Consider the following 22741-nt stretch of genomic DNA (forward strand, 5'->3'; position numbering starts at 1 on the left):
GATTCAATTCCACAAACATGCTTTGAAGCACGGAGTACATGAATGTAGGATTTCTTTGCAATTTCTTAAAGTAACAGCTTCTGGGATCAAACAAAGAATAAATAAATTCTAGTCCTCATTCTCTCTGAAATCTGACTTCAAGTTCTGCAAGAGTATACAGTATATTACTCTTTGAGAATAATTCAACTTCGAGAGTAATTCAATCTGAATGAATCCATAAAGTGGCTAACCTAAAACCTATACAAAAAGTTTAACAATAAAAAGTTTAAATCAATTTTAAAAGATACTGAAATAATCACATTTCAAAGTAGAACATTAAAACAGAGAAAATAGTGAAAAAGAACTTCAGAATCACAGAATATAAAACAACATTAAGTAAAAAATAAAGCAATAATCAGAAATCTGCTGGATGTAAACATATTAATGTTCCTGGGCAGTGAAGCATCATTCTCTTCAGTTCTGACACTTGGAGATTATTATAGGTAGTCCTCGACTTACAACCACAATTGGTCCCAAAATTTCTGCTGGTAAGACAGACAGATGTTAAGAGAGTTTTGCCCCATTTTACTACTTTTCTTGCTACAGTTGTTAAGTGAATCGCTGCAGGTGTTAGTAACACGGTTGTTAAGTGAATCTGGCTTTCCCATTGATTTGGCATGTCAGAAGGTCGCAAAAGGAGATCACATGATCTGGGACACTGCAAATATCAGTCAGCTGCCAAGCGTCTGAATTTTGATCCTGGGGATGCTGCAACGATTGTAAGTGTGAAAAATGGTCATAAGTGACTTTTTTCGGTACAGTTGTAACTTTGAACAGTTGCTAAATGAACTGTTGTAAGTCGAGGACTCCCTGTACAGTTTTGCCTTCTTGCATTCAACTCATTTACATGGTTTCCCAAGAACGTATTGACTCTCTATTTATGAAACCTATAAACATATTCAGATATTGCGTTTAATACCTTGAGTAAATTTGTAACAGTTTATGGCAAGTGAGTAGACACTGAAAGCTGCTTTATTCTTAATGCAGCAGGCAACACAGCATTTTCTAAATAGATTAGGAATACTTAGAGGAATGAAACAAAGGGAACAATAAACTTAAGTGATATAACTGTGCAAAATAGTATGCTCACTGGATTTCCGTATATTGAAAGTTCTTTAATACAAGGAAGATATTCAAGTTTTTCAAGTTCGACCAAATCCTGCCAAAATAAAAAAACAAAAACAATTTTGTTCAAGTAGTTTTTACAGATAATCCTGATTTAATGACCATTGAGTGATCATGGTGGACCACCTGCGCAGCCTCCCCCAGCAGAGCCACATTTATACCACACCTTGTGTGCCACTTACACATTCTCCTCTGCCTGCTAGCAACTATTGCCAGCCCTGTTTTACCTGCCTGATGGCCTGCTTGCAAGCCATCTGAGACCCGCTTAACAACCTGCATTCCTCACTTAATGACAACAGTGGGGATTGCCAGAATTGCCATCACTAACTGATGGTTACACGATATGGTGTTTTAATAATGCATCACTTAGCAATGGAATTTCTGGTTCTAATTACCCTTGTTAACCAAATACTGTATAGATTTTCTGTAAAAATATATCCACAAAGTCACACAACATAGCATATGGGTATATGCATACTAGAGAAGCAATGTACTGAAAAAGATGCTTTAAGATACAACAACTCAACCAAAATAACAAAGAAACTCCAGAAGTGCCAAAGATTTCTGTGCTATTTCCAAACAGTATTAGGGTCAAAAGAGGATATAGACAGGGGCCAGATGCAATTTGTGGGGCATCCATGTATCATCTTTTATCTAGAGTGCACTGGTTTTTTTTTTCTTTTTTGGCCTCAAATTCAAATTTCTGCTATAGTCCTTCCTGTCTTATGTTTTCCAGCTGACTCACTCTCCTTTGCAATAAAGGAATGAAGAAAACATCACTTTTTATATCAACTTTCTCCACTCTAATGCTCTCCAGATGTGTTGGGAGTATAGCTTCCGAAATTTCCACTCAGCTGATATGCTGGCCAAAAATACAAGGAACTACAGATTAAACCTATTTGGAAGACTTCGGGTTGGAAAGGCTGAGGTATGAGGCCTCCTGTACCTGAATTCTGTTGAGGCCGAGGAAAAGCTTCTGTAGTTTCACCAAGGGAAGCAAATTGTTGAGTTCACGCAGACGATTTTCCTCCAAGTGGAGAGCCAGCAAGGAGCTCTGTTTGGCAAAACAATTCTCACCGATAATTTTAATTTTGTTATGATCCAGCACCAATTCCTGCAAAATCTGCAGGCCTTCGAGTCCTTCAATGTGGCTGATTTCATTTCCTATTACACCAAAATCAAAAGTGGATAGGAAAAAAGATGCAATGGACAAGTAGAAATAATTAAAAGGACAAATATTTCAGAATAGTTATATCCTCTTCACCCAGCCAAAAACATACCGCTGAATATCAGGTCTTGGTAATGGATTCTTGCAACCTCCATTGATCATGGTACTTATGAAGTATCTCTGAATAAATGCAGGATTTATTTGATCTGCAATTGAGTCATGTTTATATTTTTCTGAAATATATTGGCTACATTATTTGCTTATTTCAGAGTTAGTGTGTCATATGAACTCAGCAGCTGATGGTTTATTATTATGCTGAATCCAGGTTATTGTAACAACTATGATATAATCAACAAACTATAGTTACAATACTGACTTAGTTAAATGTGTGAACAATACCCCAAGCTAATCAAGTTGCCTTTCCATGATGGAAAGTCCATGATGTCATGAGAACAGACAACATAGGGCAGACATGTCAAACTCGCGATGTCATGTGACGTCACGCAACATATCGGGCCGATTTTGCCACTGCCGACAATGGGGTGGGCGTGACTTCCACGTGACGCATCCGGCTCATGGGCCGGCAGTTTGACACCCCTGACATAGGGTATGATTTTAAACCCATGTATACAATATCCTTCCCTTCCCTTTTTCTTCAAGTCAGCAACTGCCTGGATAAGTCCCTGCAGTTTTTGGTAAGATTTTCTAAGTGGTTACCATTGCCTCCTTCCTAGGGCTGAAAGAGTGATTGGCCCAAGGTCATCCATCTGGCTTTGTGCCTAGGCTGCACTAGAATTCACGGTTTCCCAGTTTCTAGCTGGTGCCTTAACCCTACACCAAATTTGCTTTTTCTTTAATACTTAATACTAATTACTAAATTTAATATATTTTTTATTCTGTAATTTGAGTTTTTCCTATGTCATGTTAACTGTCCAGACTCTATATTACAAAGTGGGAGGCCACACAAATTTAATAAATGATTAGCCAACAAAGAAAGAAAGAAAATGGTATCTCCTTTGCATGTGGAAGCATACTGAATGTATATTTGCAGGTAGAACTGAAAAATTTTCCTAAGGCAAAGGCTACCAAACAGATAATATATTTTTTCACACTACTGAATAGAACCAGTTACACATGAAGTAGGAATTTCATAACTGCAACATCCTTTTTAAGGGCACAGGAAGATCAAGGCAGTAATGCATATTTAACATCCAGGTCTCTGCTTAAACTTCTTCAAATCAGCTATTAGCTCTGAGGGGAAGAAAATATGCTTTACCTCACAGAAAATAGCTTTTAAGAGATTCATACTGTGGAATCAGCACAAAGTATAAGAATTGTTCCTCCACTCATACCTCAATCCTAATAGAAAATCTACACATACACTAACGCTCTTCAGAACCTCTGTTGACAAAGGAAATACAGGAGATCCGGTTATAAAAACTCTGTATTACATTCAGTTGGATCAGAAGAGGTAGAACTTTTTCCAAAGTTACCTCCATTCACAGGTTTTACTTACGTTAATAAGTCTGCAAACTTATTTTTTTATCAGAGATAGCGTGGCATAAAATAAAACTAAGGCATTGGGGGAGAAGTATTTTCAGAATTTAGTATTAAAACCACCCATTTTCAATATTGTTTTTCTGAGAGGGTATTTCTAATTTCTCAAAAGGAGAAAGGGGGGCGATAGAGGCTTGTTTCCTATCCAACCTGTTTATGATATTATGTATAATAGCATTATAAAGGAACTTACCTGATAAAACACTTCATCTGGATTAGTGATGCAGGTTTTATGATATGGTGCCTATAAAGCATATAATTATTTGATCTAATGGTGATCCTCCTTAGGGATTACTGTTGGGAATCTCATTTTCTTTTGGTATTTGAAATATACTGTTGCAGTGCATAATGTTCTTCTTTAAAGTACCAGGCAGCCATGGTCTTTTTCAGGATATTTTACTCAAGGCACCACCCTATAATTATTTTACTTTGCTGCAAAAGGAAACTACAGATACATGATAATGATATTGAACTAACTGCTATTGTTACTTACCCTGTAAAAACAAAAACTTCAGATTCTTTAGCCTACTAATCTGTAACAAGACCAAATTTGTAATTCCATTATAGCCCAAATGGAGAACTTCTAAACTCTCCATTATTGGAGGCAAGCTTTCACTGACTCCTGCATCCCTAAAATAAAAACAGGAGTTTGAGTCAGAAAGAATAGCTTAGTAAAAACTGAATGTGGAAATAAAATTCTATGCTAGGCTTTTGAAATGTTATATGGGAAAGTACATCCAGTTATATAGTTGGAAACAAGGCAGCAATCTAAACATGAACTTTAAGCAATGATACTGAAATCCATTTTTTTTCCATAAGGAAATGGAAAAGAAAATGGGAATAGCTATAAATTATTTTTTAAGTTTTGTAAAAGGTTTATGATGATGATCTCTTAGCAATAAGTTGGCAATATCTCTAGCCATACGTTCTGGACTTTCTCCATTTTATTCCTGCCTTTTTTCAGTCTCACACCGGTTGAATATTTCTGAAAGATGCCGGTATAAAAGCTGTAGTTGACTTATGATGTCCTGGATATTAGCACATGCAATAAATGGAAAGACCAGCAATGAGTCCTGCAATAAGCTACCATGACTGATTTGAGTACTGGGCCAGGGTCAGTTGGTTTTCCTAGTCAACTAGAATAGCCATATCACAATTAAGAGTCTTTTCTTACCTAGCTTGGCTCTATGGAATCAGTCACCATTGAATTATGTCAGCCCTTCAAGGTAGATCAAATTAGGAATCTAATGTCATGTATGTCAGTACTACTTTTTCTATAAAGTTATAGTAACAGAACCTTGCAAGTTTGAATGCATACACACCCCTTTATCTACATGAGAAGTAGGGAAAGTTTTGTCTGAGAAATTTAATCAAGTTACATTCCTGCCCTGTATTCAGTTCTTTTTTATCTGACGATTGTCTTGATAGCAGCTCTTCCTCCTGCCCTCAAGGCCGTTCCTTCTACCCTCTCCAATTATGAGCATAAAATAGGAGTAAAACTGTTTCCTTAGGACCCTGATTAAATTGTTTCTTTTTAAAAAATATAATTGAATGTGCAGATGCTGAAGTTATTATATGTGATGGGTATTTTAGTTTCATTTTTTTTATTGTGATAGTATAATGTCCTGCAACACGTTATATAATATTGTATGATCTTATATTTGTATTGCACCTACTGTAATTATAATCACATACTAAATAACAAATAAAATCACCACCACCACCACTACTACTACTATAATTACGTCTTCCCATTTCATCAATAGATCATTGATCAGAAAACATATTCAAATATCTACAGATAGCAACAATTTTCCAGGCTTTTTTTTCAGGCAAATGAATTGCAGGTAAATATAAATAAATCAGAAATCACAGCAAAATCACATAGCAATGAACTAAATACTGGCTTGCGATATTACATTTACTTCTCTCAAGTAAGAATCTACTTAATGCTTTGTTTAAACATTAAGGAATACATTAAACATTGTTCAGTATGATTTATCAATTAATTAAAAAAGAAATCAATGAGACGTAGTAGTGGACTGTCAAGCCAGCAATAGAGTCAACAGTTGTGGCATCCTGCCACCCATGAAAATTTTAAGTCAATTAGCAATTTTCAAACTTTACTTAGGTGGCTTGAATTTGAAACACCCCATTCTGAGTTTGAAAAGCCATTTCTTATTCAAAACTGCTTCAATTAATGGGAAGTTTGGCTTATGCATTACCTACAGTAGATCTCATTTGAGGAAATATGTAAGATAAACTGCAAAATATTACTCAAGTTGTAGATGAAATTGAAGAAGTGTTCATGGGTGACAGTTAACCAATTCTATGCTCAGCAATTTCCTGTTACAAACTCACAACATGGTTTTTCTCTCAGAGTTGACCCTAGAGGGAAAATGCTTTACTTGGAGACTAGTTCCAGTTCCAGTTAGAGTTCACTTCTCTCCAAGTAACTGCCTCTTCTTTTTGTTACCGATATTAAGACTGTGTACCTGTTGCTTTTTGAAGCCCCTTGCTGTCCATATCCACTGGACATCACTTTCTGATGTAGCAACTGTCTGTTTGTTAAGTGATTGGAAGGCTTTTGTCTTGGGAGAATGGACTCAATGTGATTGTAATTGAGGCAGAGAACCTGCATGAAAAATGGAATTAATTCTACTCTGTTTAGATAATAAGCAGCAGGGCTAACAATTAACTACTGTATGTGGAGAGTACAAACGATAATAATGATGACTTATATTTCTGCCCTGATTAAACATGCAGTGGTTGCTTTAAAAACACCCTTCCCCAATTACCGGTAACATGCTAGCTGGGAAGAGCAGTTGATTCTACCTCATCTAAAGCATGCCAGGGAGAGAGGGCAAAGGATCCTCCTAGCACAAATATAAACATGCAAAAGTAACTAGCTAGCATGTGTGAGAAAATGCAACAATTTCATTACACAAGGGAAGATATGGGAAAAGAGAACACTCAGTTGATATAGGTGGGTATATGAATTCTCTACCAGCCTTGAGCTCCTTTAGTGACTGCTAATTATTTATAATGTCTATTGTTCTAAACTTAGAATAAAGATGTAGTTCTTAGCCATTGTGTCTTAAATTTCTTTGGGAGTTTTAGCCTAGTTTATTTCTGCCTTGGGAAACCTGATAGTTTTAATGTTCAGATAACCAAACCCTTTACAATCTTCATAGAATTTAGTTTTAGAATCCACCTCAGGATGATCAGTATTATGCTTTATAATGACAGAAATGACACAAACACACTTCTACCAGAGTGTCTGTGTAACAGATAAAATCTGTTATGTAGTAATGTGTCTCCATCATACAGAGTTTGGACTATCATATCTCCTTTTCTACAAAGCCCAAAGGACTTTGGAGAGTTTTATTGCTGAAGAGAATAAGGGATGGTCCTGTGAATGCGGCTGGTAGGGGAGTTCACTTGAGAACTCAAAATTAAAGCACTCTATTTTCACTATAGAAGGATAGAAAATCAATAAAATTAATTGTGCATACTATTTGTAGTTCAGGGAATCAATAATAAGATTATATTGTATTTTATTTTTCAATTTCATTTTCCAATGTATATATCACACAACAGTAGAAGTTTAATATTCTTGCTACCTAGAAAATTTTTCTAGTTGGGCATTCTGGTGTTTTAGGCAAAATAACTCATACACTATACTTTCTAGAAGGAACAGCTTGAACTGATCCAATTTTCAGAGACAGTCTTCATTTATTTTTTTAATATCTTTAATAAAATAATGAGTGAGACAGTTATGCAGAACATGAGAAGATTATATCTTCTTTTGTGCCATTTTGGTTGATCTCAATAAAAGTTTTATCAAACTATCACTTTGTAGTTTTTGCATAAACATATCCCACTGTAAATGTCTTTTCTACAATATCCTACTAACAATCCATTTTTCTGACATTTATAATTTTAGAAAGACTATTTTATCTATATTATCAGAATATTTTGCATTTCCTCTTGTTGGAATTTCAGCAAGCCAAAATATGACATTTTCATATATATATAAAACTTGGTCAAAATCTTTAAAATGCTAATAATGAATATACCAATAGTGGCTCTGAGAGGAATAAGGATGTTAAAATTTAACAGATGCAGATTTTTAGGAATTAGAAGTCACTTTATAATAGAATAACAGAGTTGGAAGGGACTTTGGAGGTCTTCTAGTCCAACCCCCTCCACAAGCCGGAGATCCTAGACCAGGGGTAGTCAACCTTGGCTCTTTTATGACTCGTGGACTTCAATTCCCAGAATTAGCTGGCTCAGGAATTCTGGGAGTTGAAGTCCACGAGTCATAAAAGAATCAAGGTTGACTACCCCTGCCCTAGACCATTCCAGACTGGCTGTTCAGTCTCTTCTTAAAAGCCTCCAGAGATGGAGCACCCACAACTTCTGAAGGCAATCACTGTGATGTTTAGAGTTCAGTTTGAAATTTCTCAGTCTGGTTTAGATGTTAGAAAAAAAAAAGCATTTTATGACTTAATATAAAATGTCACAAAACATTTCCTGTGATCAGCTTCTGATGTTTGATTGCACTATACAGTTCAACCAGAGTTAGTTTCAAGACAGAAACATTTCTGAATATCTCTCTGAATTTTTAAGAACTTTTAAAGTACATTAGAAATTCTGCCATTGTTGAAGGCATTAAGAAATCTGGTAAGGAAATATCTCTGAAATAATGATCCGAAGGGAGTCATTATTTGTCTGGTAATATTATCTGTCTGTCTGTTTCTCTGTCTGTCTAGGGATGCGGAGAAAGAAACTAATGACAATTCTCAATTCTATGATTATAAACAATCTGCTCAAGTAAAAGCCTTCCAAAGATGTAGAGAGATTCTCATGAGGGCATATTTGGATTAAAAACGGCCTGCTATTTATCATTGCCAGTAGTGAAAGAACCACCAAGCATTTGGGTTAACAACTGTTTAGCTTTAAATGGGAGGAGTGTCAAGGTAATGATTTAGAAGCTAACCAGCTGATGTAATGTAAGATGTATGATGTAATGATGGGAATGACTCAGCAGGGTCTATGTCCCTTTAAGAGACAGCTGGGTCTGTATCTCTTTAAGAGCTTTGTATAAAAGGGCTCCACAGATGTGTGCTCTCTCTTCTGTTTCCTGCTGTAACTGCTATGTGTTGGAGACTTCTGTATTAACATGTATATCTATATTGTTCCTGGTATGTGGTATTATAGACAGTGTAAGATAAACCACCATTTAATATAGACCATTGTTTATTGTGTTTACTCCTGGGTTATCTAGTGCAATAAGACTGTGCATGCTCTGACACAGTTTAGTGATACACATCTAGAGGATGTCTCTCATAGCTAGGAACAAAAAATTGTACATATAATTGAATGGATGGTGCATGCATACTGACAGTTCAGACAAGGGCTTGTTCCTGAATCTATCTGCAGTGTCCTCTCCCTTCTCTCTAGAGGAAACCTGAACCAAATACTGTGAATATTTCCATGTATTCCCAGTATTTTTGTATCATTTAATTGTAAATATTTTTGATAGGCAATATTGCTGAAAATCAATAAATGAGGTAATAAATAAGCTATATGAAGAAATAATCATTGTGACAGTAGTATGAAGTAGCCCTAACATATCTCAGATCAGTACTGTAAGAATATCTATTACACATGATAGGAAACTCACCTTAACATTGGGTAGGAAGATCAAACCACTGAAAGAGGTAAGATTATTGTTCTGTAAATTCACACTAGTGATATTTTTAAACTGGTCTGCTGGCACAAGATCCACCATTCTGAGTCAGACAAAAAGGGCATTTAGGGGAAAGAGGTGGTAAATTAAACATGATGCTTTTTCTGAGGCAGACTTTAGAGGAACACATGTATAAACTTTTAATGTCCTTCTTTGTAGATCTAATGCACTAGGATTATAGGAAACACCTTCTGCCATTGCAGTTATTTGCTTATCCAATCTAGTATTGTCTAACTTGATGGATAGGAATGCTGAAGGTCCCAAGCAGATCATATTAGTACTGTTGCACATCTGGAGATTTTAGAATCTCCTTCATGCAAAGCCTGTATTCTGAGCATCTATGATAATTTCTTCTCTTTCTGAAGTACGATGTGGGTGGCAATTTTTAAATAGGAAACAGGATAACAGAGTTGGAAGGGACCTTGGAAGTCTTCTAGTCCAACCTCCTGCTCAAGCAGGAAACCCTATACCATTTCAGGCTAACGGTTTCCCAATCTCTTCTTTAAAACCTCCAATATTGGAGCACCCACAACTTCTGAAGGCAAGACATTCAACTGATTAATTGTTCTCAGGAAATAGATTTTCAATGCATAGCAAGAAAATGATTAATTTTGCTTTGAAGTCCAGTATTTCCTAAAGATCCCTATAGTTTTGATTACCTAATTCCACATCCGCACAACTAGATGAATGGAAAAAGATTTTCCATAGGTTCCCAATCTTTGGTGGCAAGAACGCTAAGTTAGATGGACCAAGGAACTGATGCTGTATGTCACAGAGCATCTTTCTATGTCCATACATCTATTAAATCAGGGTTCTTCAAACTTGGCCCTTTTATGCCTGAGCCAGCGTGACTTGAAGCATGGCTGGCTCAGGAATTCTGGGAGTTGAAGTCCACGAGTCATAAAAGAGCCAAGGTTGCCTACCCCTGACCTAGAGCAACTGATTAATGGAAATGTTTTCCTTTCAGAAACTGTTGCACAAATAATTTTAATAAGTATTAGCAGTAAGGTGCTTTTTAAACTCAGTTCACATCTCAGCCCCATCTTAATATATGACTGAGGCATGCCCCTATTTCTCAATCTAATCTACCTCACAGGTTAAAAAGGTGTTAGGAAGAAAAGAGAGCCTTCCTTAGTTTCCTGTAGGATAGCAGGTTACAAATGCAATAATTAAACATCAAATTAATATAAAATAGGAACTGATGGTAGAGAAAGAGCCGAGGTGGCGCAGCAATTAGAGTGCAGTACTGCAGGCCACTTTAGCTGACTGTGTTCAGCAGGTCAGCGGTTCAAATCTCACCGGCTCAAGGTTGACTCAGCCTTCCATCCTTCCGGGGTAGGTAAAATGAGGACCCAGATTATTGGGGGCAATGTAAACATATATATACATTGCTTACTGGTATACACCGCTTAGAGAGTGCTTGCACTTAAAGCGGTATATAAGTCTCATAAATAAATAAATAAAGATAAATCAACATACAGCTATTTCCACTTTAATATCTGAAAGAATTCACCTGATCATAGAGGCTGTCCAGTTTAATTCTTGCATTTTGCTGAAGTTTGAATGGCCCAGTCTTTCTGCCACCATATCAGCATTAAGTTTGCCACCAAACTGATCTTTCGCATTTTCTACTTCAGTTGCTTCCTATATTAACGGCATTTAAAAATGTAAGTTGAAAATATATGTATTAATTATTACCCCGAGGAATGATAATTAATGGCTTCCCTACAGGTGGAGGGAAATATTTATTGGGATACCATGCCACTAGACTCTCTGTCTTGGGCTTTGTGGGGTTCAAGGTTTTTATTAATGATCTGAATAATAGAGTTAAGGAGATGTTCTTCAAAACTTGAGATGAACATGACTCACATAATTCTCCACGGTTTTTGTCTGTTTGGACTTCAATTGCATTCATATAATCAGTCATATGCTGATTTCTCTTCTATAAACTTCTCCCCTGTCTTTTTTTCAGAATTTCAACAACTCCATTCAACCATTTGTTTCTTGGTCTTCCTCCTCCTGTGGACCTATTCAGTATTCCTTCATTTGTTCATTATGCAATTCAATCATGCTCATTTTAATTGGTTGTACCACCTCAACATACTGTACCTTCTTCATTCTGGTCATTCATTTTTGTATTGAAACCAGCTTTATTCAGCATTTATTTACTCATGACTCTTATCTCATCTTATTTTACCATGAATGCTTTCTTAGTTTCCTGTATGATAGCATCCCATTCCCATTCCGTTCAATTTACTATCCTATACTGTTTTTTCCAGTATATATACATTCATTCATTCATGTCTGTCCGTCTCTCTCTCTCTCTCTCTCTCCCCTCCCCTCCCTCCCTCTCTCTCTCCTCATTCTCCCTTTTGTCTTTCCCTTACAAACTAGGTATTTGAAACTTACCACAGCAACGCCATCCAAGGCTTTCAGAGAAGGAATATGAAAAATGACAAAAAGGCGGTAATTTTCTTGCTTCCAAACAATCAGATTTCCATAAAAATCCAGTATAGCCAGACTATTTAACCCCTAGGAAGCAAAGAAATTAACCCAAAATTAAATGTGCAATTAAAGAAAAGGGAGAATCCTATGATAATGGTTTTGAGGTGGATTATAAAACATAAAATGTAATAAGAATTACTGTTTATGGTAAAAGAATTTATATGGAAGAGTTTATTTGGAATTCTTATATATGTTATGCCTCAAAATGTTTTAAGGAAATTTTGTTTTTAGTAGAAATGGTTAATATTTCCTTGGCATCTACACAGAGCAAAGCTGTTTACTTAGGGAACAATCTCCATTGCTAGCAAAAACATTGAATTCTGATGAGAATACTTTCTCTACAGATCTGGTTTAATACCATATTTTTATTACAATGGAAACCATTGCAGCCATCCACTATTAGTGCTTTGATAATAATTAAAAAAGATTAAGAAATGACTACTGAGGTATATTGGGAAAATTTTTGGAACTGTTGTATCCAAATATTTTGCCAACACACCTCTATAGAGAACTGGAATTGATGTCTTCTGTTTTTCTTCTTCTTGGTTAATAGGTAAAAAATGCAAAAGGAAAAATATTAAGGGAAAAAGTGGATGGAAAAGAAAAAAAAGCCTCCTTGTATCTCTATTAGTATTAGGTTAGAGTGGCTTTGGACTTTGAAGCAAGTATGCTACATTAACGTCATATATAATGAATTGTTATTTGTTAAATAACTGCTCAACTCACAAGACTTTATTTTCTTTAGTTCACAGCTCCATTTTTAGGCAGTATCAGCCTTCCTAATGCACTCTTAGATAAATTAAGGCTATATTTTCCTAATTCTTCATTCCTAATTTTGCATTTTACTGCATTTGTAGGATGCCAGATAAGAATAAGCTTACCTTAGTAAGATTTTTGTTCACAGGTAAAAGTTCAACATCTTCACTTTAACACACAAATGTTACCTTTAACTGATATATTTCTTGGTTTGAAGACACGTAATTGTTGCTTATGTAGAGTTCAATGAGTGCATAGGCCTTTTGTAAACCTCCTAATGATGTGATACGGTTGTTTTCAAGAGAGAGATAATGGAGGTGCGACAGATTATCGAAGACATTTCTCTCCAGGCTGGTGAGATGATTATTGTTGGCACTCAGTCGCATGAGTTTGGAGAGTTTTGAAATACCTGGAAAAGAACAGACCTTCTCTGAACAGATAGGAAATAGCAAAAGAACAGCATCACAGCAGGTAGGGAACAGATAGACAAGGAATCATGTTGGTCTACAGCTTCAGCTCATCTTCTCTAATTAATACCCCAAACAAATGCTTATAATCTACTTTTATTTACAGGATATATTTGGGTCCAAGTTGCTATGTATTAAAAAATATAAAATGTTCTCTCTCTCACACACATACAGATTAAAACAAGGCGCAAAATAAAATGCAATAATGAAGCCAATAAAAAAGAATCAGCCAATGAAACTTCCTGATGCCAAAACGCCAGACAAAATAAGGCAAAAATATTGCAACCCAATGGAAATTCTGTAATATGTGAACCACAAGAATTGCAAGCTAATCTGTGATTTATGAACTGTAAGCAAACCACCTTCTAATTAACTCCATTATCTCAGCTACATTTGCCCATTACTAACAGATCCCTCCACTCTCTCTATCTTTTCCTCCTTCTCTATTAGGGAGATGAATACATATTCCTGGGAAATCAGGTGTATGAGAGACCAGATCCTTTTTTTTCTCAAATGTTTCTTAGTTAGAGTATGCAAATCAAGAAAGGTATGACAGGATGGTAATCATTATAAGTATATATGCCTTACAATTTAACAGTTTAATTTTAATTTGCTATACTTTTAAACACCATTTCATGCTCCTTATACCCCCTTTTGCACATAATCCCTGCATTCCACTCAAGAGCTTTAAATGATGTTGAATGAAAGTCCTTAATGCTGTTCTAGTGGGAAGAAAATTCATAATCTTTGTGCAGCCCCTGAAAAGATTCTGTGTCCTGCATATAAAACCTGTGATGTATTTGTTCCTTGCTCCAGGTTAATATGATTTATCACACTGGCAAGCTCCAAATAAGAAGAGTGGAGCCTACTCAAGTTTCATGTGAAGGAAAATGCATATAATAAACTGTCTAATAGATTGCTACATTTCACCCTAGTTTAAGTAGTTGGATACCACTTTTCAAAATGACATCGATTATAGAATGCATAAAATGCCATTCCCACCTCCCAGTTGTCAAAGAAAGATAACATATAGTACAAACAAAAAATGCACAGACCAGGACTAGAGCTGTCTTTTGGAGAAATGGAAACATTGACATAAATGACAGCTGTGTAAGTTTTCAGGTAAAAGCCATCTAGAAGCAGAGTCTAGTTTATGTTTATCCCCAAAGTTCAGCTGTACAGAATTAAAAACAGAAATATATTACCTTCAAGGTTTACAATGCAGTTTCCATCTAATGTGAGTTCCTCCAGATTAAGGCAACGATCTAAACCTTCTATTTTAGTGAGATTATTGTTGCTGAATGATGCCCATCGCAAATTCTCTAATTGTTCTAACCCACTGATTTTGCAGAGATGCTGGCTATCCAGATCTAACACAGTAATCTGGGGGAAAAGAGCCACACAACTTTCTCTGTAACAAACATTAAGCAACTATAACAGCAACTGTAATATAAGGGGAACTGGGGTGGAGAGTGCTTTGGGAATGTTGGATGGTATGCCATATCCCCTTCTCTCTAATCCAGAGGTTCTCAACCTGTGGGTCGCAACCCTTTTGGGGGTCGAATGACTCTTTCACAGGGGTCGCCTAAGACCATCGGAAAATACATATTTCCGATGGTCTTAGGAACCGAGACACCGCTCCGCATCCGTCTCCACACGGCCTCCTCCACCATTTGTAGGGAGAGAGAGAGAGAGAGGCACTTTCGCTTCCCTTCTCTCTCTCTCTCTCAGGCGGACTTACCTCCTGCAAGCCTCCTGATTGGCCCTGCACTCGTGTGCCCCACCCTTTGGGAGAAGTGGGGCCAGGGCCTCGTGGCCTTGGAGCCACCTGGGGAAGCCCTGGGATCCCTGCTGGGAGCGGCCCACTGGAGGCTCCGCTGAGTGGGCCAGCCCTCCCGCAAGCTGCTGGCTTGGACCAGGAAGGCGCGCCGGAGTCCAGGCTGCCGGGAAGGAAGAAGGAGATTCAGCAAAGGTAGGAGAGGAGAGCCGCTTCCTGGGGCCCAGTGCTGGCGGCAGCTTCCTTGCCATCCTCTTCCTCCTCTCCTGCTTCCTCCTACTGCCCCCAAGGCAGCTTGGGCGGGTGCCAGGGCAAGAGGGGTGCCTGGGGGGAGCAGCTGGGCTGGCAGAGGGGCTGGCAGGCCGCGCGGCACTAGCCCCTACCGCAGCTCCATCGAATGGGCGGAGGGCAAGGCTGGGCAGTGCGGGGGCGGCAGGGACGGTGACAGCAGTTTTCTCGCTCCTCTCCTCTCCTTCTTCCTCCTGCTCGGGCGGGAGCCAGGAGGAAGATGGATGCCTGGGGGGGAGCAGCCTGGCTGGTGGAGGGGCTGGTGGGACGCGCGGCACCAGCCCCCACCACGGCTCCATCGATGGATGGAGGACGAGGCCGGGCAGCGTGGGGGCGGCTGGGACCTCCGACGATGCTGCTGTAAGAGAGAGAGAGAGAAAGAGGGGAAGAGAAAGAAGCAGAAGAAAAGAGAAGAAAGTGAGAAAGAGAAAGAGAGGAGAAAGAGAGAGAAAGAGAAAGGGAGGAAACAGAGAAAGAGAGAGAAGGAAAGAGAAAGAGAGGAAAAACAGAGGAAAGAGAAAAAGAGAGGAAGAGAGAAACGGGGAGAGGAAAGAAAAAGAGGAAAGAGGGAAAGAGAGAGGAAAGAGGGAAAGAGAAGAGAGGAAAGAGAGAAAAGAGAGAGAGGAAAGAGAAAGAGAAAGAGAGGAAAGAGAGAGAAACAGTAAAAGAGAGGAAAGAGGGAAAGATAGAGGGAAGAGAGATAGAGAAAGAGGAAAGAGAGAGAGAAGAGAGAGAGGAAAGAGAAAGAGAAAGAGAGGAAAGAAAGAGAGAGAGAGGAAAGAGAGAAAGAGGGAGAGGAATGGCGCTTCTCCAACCAGGCTGGGCGGAGCCAGCGGAGTGATCTTCCTGCCCCCCCTCCCCGGCCAGCTGGATGGGGGGTTGGGGGTTACCACAACATGAGGAACTGTATTAAAGGTTGCAGCATTAGGAAGGTTGAGAACTACTGCTCTAATCATTAACTAGCCAGCCTTCACTGCAGCTATTCTGTCTCAGTCTGCCTTCTTCATTAGTTCCTTTCCTCTCTCACACATCCTATTTTTGGCACCAATGTTTCCCTACTTTTCCGAGAAGTTAGAGGATAGCAGAGCAAGAATCAGCCAGTGTAATATAATCATTGAGCTATTGGACATTGGCTGAGGAAGACCCTGGATTAGTCCATTTTTTTAAGCCTAATTTACCTCAGAAGGGTATTATGAGAATAAAAATGGATAACACATGTGCACTTGGCTAGAGTTTTTGGGAGTGAAGAAGTGTGGGACATAAGTGTATTACACAAAGAAGTAAAATTACAAGTAAAAAGCAAATGTAGTAAGTGAACACAAGAGCAAAACATGTGGCATCCAGCCAAACGATAATAGTGTGAATGTAAAATTATTCCACCTAATAGAAATTGGGAGAAAAAAGTAGAAGGGAGTGGAATATTAACAAAAGGAAGTATTGTGTAGTGGAGTTCCCACTTTCCCTCCACATCTCTTACACTAGAATGCCAGTTGTTCTGAAATACATCCACTTTGTTATTGCTTATCTGACTCAAGATTTTGGCATACGGCAAGATACTAAGGACATGCAGCTTCTCCTGATCTGTCCGAGAATACTCTATCAGAGACATCTGGAGAATAAAGACAGATTAAATGGTACATTAAAATAAAAGCATATGTTGCACATTTCAATTACAAGATTACACAATTCAGTAATTTCTCTTCCCCTTTATCTCAAAGGATTTTTGCTGCTTTCTAATTACGTATCTCAGTTTTGAGAGTACAAATCGTGGTCCTATGTACAGACGCTAAAAGGGTATAATTTTCTGAAATGGTTTGTTATTTTGTGAATATTTGACTCCAAAAATATCTTAACTGTCCATAAAGTATAATATTCCTAAAAAAACAATTACATAGTGTTGAAGTGTAAAGTAACTGAGTCAGCAAGAGAATTATAGCATGAGCGATTCCAACATATTCTTTCAAATAATTCTGAGAAAAATACGTCAGTTAAGTGCTACTCCAGTTAATAAAGCTCAAGGCATATTGTATTAGGTTTTCCAAGATGTCATAAAAAATCTTGCATTTTTAAAAATAGCAGTAACAATGATAATACTTAAAACTACATTTCAATCTGCCTATGATGTTGTAATCAATGTACAATTATCATTTTAAGAAACAAAGAACCATCAAACCTCGGTGATTTTGGAGTCTGCTATATATTGAATAGCAGCTGCTGCTTCTTCCCCAGTAATCAAAATTCCATCAAGGTGCCTCAGAGCTCTCAACTGACCAATCACACTCAGGCGCATAGAGGCTGGCTTTGGGAGAAGAAAAACAGGGAATGGGATGCTGCTGTTCTAATTTCAAACTATTCAATTACCACTTCTACCTGGAGTAATCAGTTTCAGGCTACTTCCACAGCTTGCTTCTTTTCCCTTCTATCTCCCTACTGCTCTCTGGCCTGCTTACACCACAATTTTTTCAAACAGCCTTCCTCTATTAACATTATTATTTTGATTTCAGATTCCAGTTCTAACTTAATTCTATGTCACATTACTTTGAATGCCTCTTAAGCATTTTTATTAGAAATATCACTTCTAGAACCACACATTTAAAATTCTTCTTTCTTCAGAAATGGATGGAGCTGAAACATTCATTGGTATAGGCTTGATACACCTATTTTAGTATTTCATTATTTTAAATAGGACAAAAATTGTGCAACTTAAAATTACCAGCCAAGGGACAAAGTTCTACATGGGTCCTGTAATCTGCTCAAAGCTGCATTTTATGATGGAAACTAATAATATGAGAAGTTGGACCAATATAAACTTCTTTTAAAGAGCTACTAATTGCCTTGATTGCTGAAGTGCAAATCCTCTACTTTGTAGTCATGCATTGAATGTTTCCAATTGTAGAAGACTTTTTAAGACACCTGTTCTTCTAGAACAGACACGTCAAATTCGCAACATCATGTGATGTCGTGCAACGTATCGGAACTTTTTTCCCATTGCTGGCAATGGGATGGGTGCAGTTTCCTCATGACGCGTCCCGGCCCGTAGGCTGGCCGTTTGACACCCCTGTTCCAGAAGGAGTAATAGGCAGTAGTCCCAGAAATAATTGCATTCATGACAATGTGAATATGTTACCTTGTCATGCACCATGGAAGCAACTTTCTGTTTACAGCCACAGCTCCTATCCTTTGGAATAGCACATACCTCCCATCCAGAGATACCTGTGGCTCTAATCCAGGGGTCTTCAAACTTGGCCCTTTTATGACTCGTGGACTTCAACTCCCAGAATTCCTCAACCAGCGTGCCTGGCTGAGGAGTTCTGGGAGTTGAAGCACAAGTCATAAAAGGGCCAAGTTTGAAGACCCCTGCTCTAATCCTTCAACTTTTCCTGAAGTTTCTTATGACCTGGCTCTTTTCCCAGAGTTGGAAGTTAGGGTTTGTGGAGCCTTGGTCATTTTGGGGGGGGGGAGTGTTATGTGTTTTGTCTATATGGTCATTTTTCTTCAAATTATTATTATTTTAAATATTGTAAGCAACTCGGTCTTTTGGGAATTGAGTGGCCATGAAATCCAATAAATAAACTCTGATTAAAGCAGACTTACATGTAATGCAATAACAAGTGCAGCTGACTGAAATGTACCTTATGCCACTGATTATGCCTGATATCCAAACTGAGCAACATTGGTGTATGTTTACGTAAAACGCCAATTTCTTCTGCTGACTTTTTCAGCTGATTCCAGCTCAAGTCCAAATACTTCAGCTTGTTTAATCCTCTAATGCCTTCAAGAGTTATGACATGGTTATGGCTGGCATCAAAATATTCCAGGTTGGGCTATAAAGCAATATTTAAAGGCGATGGTAAATTCATTTTTTTTTGTCATGAACAAACATAACTTTCATATCTTTTATTTCCCTTTCTTCCTGTTACCTCTTCTCTCAGATATACTTCACTTTTCTTTCCTTCCCAATGTTTCTTTTAACCCATCTGTATTATGATTTTTATCCACTTTTCCTGCTATTTCTGCTATAGGAATAAAAGAGGAATGTTGTTTGCATATAATATATTTCTGTGTATGATAAAATGGTTGGCATATGCAGATGGATAGCAAATAATTTTTTAAATTAGCTATCTTACTTCACCAGCAATTCATAACTAGTTACTTATTTAATTAAGAGACTGGAGGAAAATGTGGAATGAAGCATATTTAGTCTTAAGAAGAGAAGACTGCCACGAGACCCAAGAGCTATCTTTAAGTATGTGAAGGATGGTCATAAAATATAAGGCAAGTTATTCTAGAAACAGTGGGTATAAATTAGAAGAAAATATATTTAAAGTGGACATTGGACTAAATAGAACACACTGCATTCAGGAAGGTTGGTGGGGTGCCTTCAAGTCAGTTTTTCTTTTTATTGCTAGTAAATGCCTGGACTAATTCCTGTAGATTTTTGCAAGGTTTTTTAGAAGTGATTTGCTATTGACTCCCTCCTAGGGCAGAGAATGACTGTCCCAAGGTCATTCACCTGGCTTCATGCCTACTGCAGGACTAGAACTTACAATCTCCCAGTTTCTAGCCGGATGCTTTAATCACTACACCAAACTGGCTCTTGCTTTCAGGAATGACTGGATTCTTATACTTCCTGTAAGCAACATGTAAGCTGACAACCTGTTGACTTTTGCTGGCAAGGAAGACAGATTTTGTGAGGGGAATTGCTGCTGCATCCGAGCCGACATAATCTCTCCTGAACAACATTTTTAAAATATATAATTTTGGGGTGATTATGCAGCAAAAGAATGGATTTTGGAAATAATGGATTAAGGAATCAGAGGGATTTGGAATAACAGGTTTGATGTTATATTGTAGATAATTAGGACAAGGATATGGTGTTTGATTCAAGTAATATACTTGAATCAAACATAATATCTATCTTCCAGTTTGGGTGCATATTCCAGACTCATACTCAACAAAAGCAATTTTCCTTCACCAAAAGTCACTTGAAAATACATGGAATCATGTTGCTGTTTTATCATAGAAGAATTTTGGGGAAAGATGAGCAAAAAACATTCCTTGGTGCTGCTACTATCTTTTCATCTCCATTTCACCTCCCCCGAAATACTGAACTCCCCCACCCTCCCACCCCATAATTTTGTCCTCCAGAATAGAGAAGGGTATTTACCCAAGCCTTAAAAATTTTTTATGAAAAAAAGTATTTTTCTTACCAAGTGGTAAACCTCATCTAAACAAGTAAATTCATTAAAACTGATAATAAGCTTGCGAAGTCCAGTGAGTCTGGAGATATCTCTGAGTTTGGTAAGCCGGTTTCCATGTAGATTTAGAACCTATATTAGCAGGAAAACAGGAATTGTTTATTGATCTTTTAGTATTTAAGGGATGATGGTTGAGTGTTGTGCAAACCTTTCAGAGCCATGTTGTTTGAAAACAATCAGAACTACACAACTCATATAATGCTGTTGAAAAATATCTCCACTGCTGTTACTGTAATGTTTGATTGATTGATAGGGCTGTCCAATTTGTAAGAATGACTCTGGGCAATTTACAGTTTGAAGAAACAATAAAACCAGGAATTAAAAATACAATGCTATCTAGTATACCAGTGGTTCTCAACCTTTTTATACGGCGACCCCGGTCATAAGGACGCGGCGGCGCTCCCATGTGCGGTGCGCATGCGCGGCGGCGCCCCCTGAGGGAAAAAATGGCGGATCGCGTTGTTTGGCGACCCCCGTAAAATGGTTGTTCGACCCCAAATGGGGTCGCGACCCACAGGTTGAGAACCGCTGTAGTATACTATCAGAGCATAAAAACAAAATAACGAAGTAAAAATAATAGATAGCAACAAACCAACCAACACATATGCTGAACAGGGGTTTTGCACTCTACATGAGTTCATTCTATTATCCAGTTCAATGCTTAGGGAAAGGGCCAGGTCTTTAGGCCCTTGTGGAAGACAGAAATCAGGGTTATCCGGACCTCAGGGAGAATGATGTTCTGTAAGGAGGGCATACTGCAGCAGAGAAATTGTATTCTTTGGGTGCCATTAGGAACATTGTTTCTTGGAAGGAACCCAAACATACCTATTATGCCAGATCTTATGGGCTCAGCAGAGGCACGCAGTATTGAAAGAAATTAGATTAATCTATTAGATTGTTTTCTTGTGAGACCTTTTCCCCCTTTCATCTAAACATGATCCGAACATATTTATTTTATGAAATCTCCATATTTCCTATATTTTATCCCCAGTCCATCAGTGAGACAGACTTAAGTTCCTTTGCTGTACCATTGTTATAGTAGTATTTTCTCTATATTCCTTTCAAAGACATCTCAAAATGCAAAAGCATTAGCCTTTCCCATCTACTACCTTGGAAGGAAATCAGGTGATTGGCAGTGACTGGAAACAGTAGCAACAGGGGCAGTAAATGTAATGTTAGTACTATATGCTTTTCTTTCAATTCAGGGCACTGGATAAACTTTGACTCAGTGGTGGGGAAAGGCAGAATCTAATTTTCACTCTGTAACAAGGCAGATGAAAAAAGCTACTCACAATAATCTGACTATAAATGTTGGCCTTTGAGATTGCCATCACAGTTTTTTCATCCAAGCAAATAATTTTGGGCTTGGGCTTAATTATTGGCTCCATGCTTAACACTTCATCATCATGTTGGAGATCCCGAGAAAACACAAAGCCTGCTAAATTTCGCCTTCCATCCTCCCCAATCACATTGCTGGGTGAGGAGAACAAAGCCTCTACTTTGACCTGCACAAAAAAAAAAAAAAAAAAAATATTTGCTTGGTTGATGTGAAAATGTTGTACACCATTATATATAATAACACAGATTTTAAAGATTAATATTCAATTGAAACCAAATTTATTTGCGGGAAGACTGATGGATAAACAGTTGGAAAAAATGGAACTTTGTATATGGCAACTTAATCTAATTAATTCTATAAATGAAATGATAATTAGTGAACTGATAGCTAATGGACACTCCATACCTGTGTGACGTACTCAAATTCAATGACGTACTCTGGCAAAACAAGCTCATGATCAAACACAAACCACTCGCACTGTCGGAGGCTACAGTCACAATTTTTGTATTCCACAGAAGAACACGTTTCAGAAGCTAAGAAAAAGGACACAATATGGTTCTCTTGTTCGTTTTTACTTTTATACAGACAATGTAACTTAGAAGAGGTTAATGGGGATATTTTTATTAGAATTCAAAGAATCCCTAGATGAAAACTTCTAGCTGGGAGGTGTAATTTATTTATTTTATTTTTATATCCCGCCTTTATTA

The 22741-nt window shown here is 37.8% G+C and overlaps 1 protein-coding gene across 9 annotated transcripts in view; it reads right to left on the minus strand.

Moving 5' to 3' along the window:
- The window catches only part of LRRC9 (leucine rich repeat containing 9), a 63036-nt gene that overhangs the window by 15229 nt on the left and 25066 nt on the right, over positions 1–22741 (minus strand). For all 9 annotated transcript variants that reach the window (XR_005553712.1, XR_005553714.1, XR_005553715.1 and 6 more), the window contains exons 15-29: positions 22440–22567; positions 21988–22200; positions 20648–20767; positions 19070–19261; positions 17611–17736; positions 16915–17046; positions 14578–14755; positions 13094–13314; positions 12054–12176; positions 11158–11288; positions 9579–9687; positions 6385–6524; positions 4383–4519; positions 2111–2328; positions 1130–1198 (exon numbers count right to left, since the gene is read on the minus strand). Coding sequence is in view for 5 of the 9 variants with exons in the window: in XM_039319502.1 (XP_039175436.1) it covers positions 1130–1198; positions 2111–2328; positions 4383–4519; positions 6385–6524; positions 9579–9687; positions 11158–11288; positions 12054–12176; positions 13094–13314; positions 14578–14755; positions 16915–17046; positions 17611–17736; positions 19070–19261; positions 20648–20767; positions 21988–22200; positions 22440–22567 (2237 nt within the window). In the remaining 4 variants the exon portion in view is untranslated. The remainder of the gene's footprint in view (positions 1–1129; positions 1199–2110; positions 2329–4382; positions 4520–6384; positions 6525–9578; positions 9688–11157; positions 11289–12053; positions 12177–13093; positions 13315–14577; positions 14756–16914; positions 17047–17610; positions 17737–19069; positions 19262–20647; positions 20768–21987; positions 22201–22439; positions 22568–22741) is intronic.

The sequence above is a fragment of the Crotalus tigris genome, unplaced genomic scaffold (assembly GCF_016545835.1).
Source record: "Crotalus tigris isolate CLP2741 ecotype Arizona unplaced genomic scaffold, ASM1654583v1 scf7180000023598.3388751, whole genome shotgun sequence".
In the NCBI taxonomy this organism is placed as follows: Eukaryota; Metazoa; Chordata; class Lepidosauria; order Squamata; family Viperidae; genus Crotalus; species Crotalus tigris.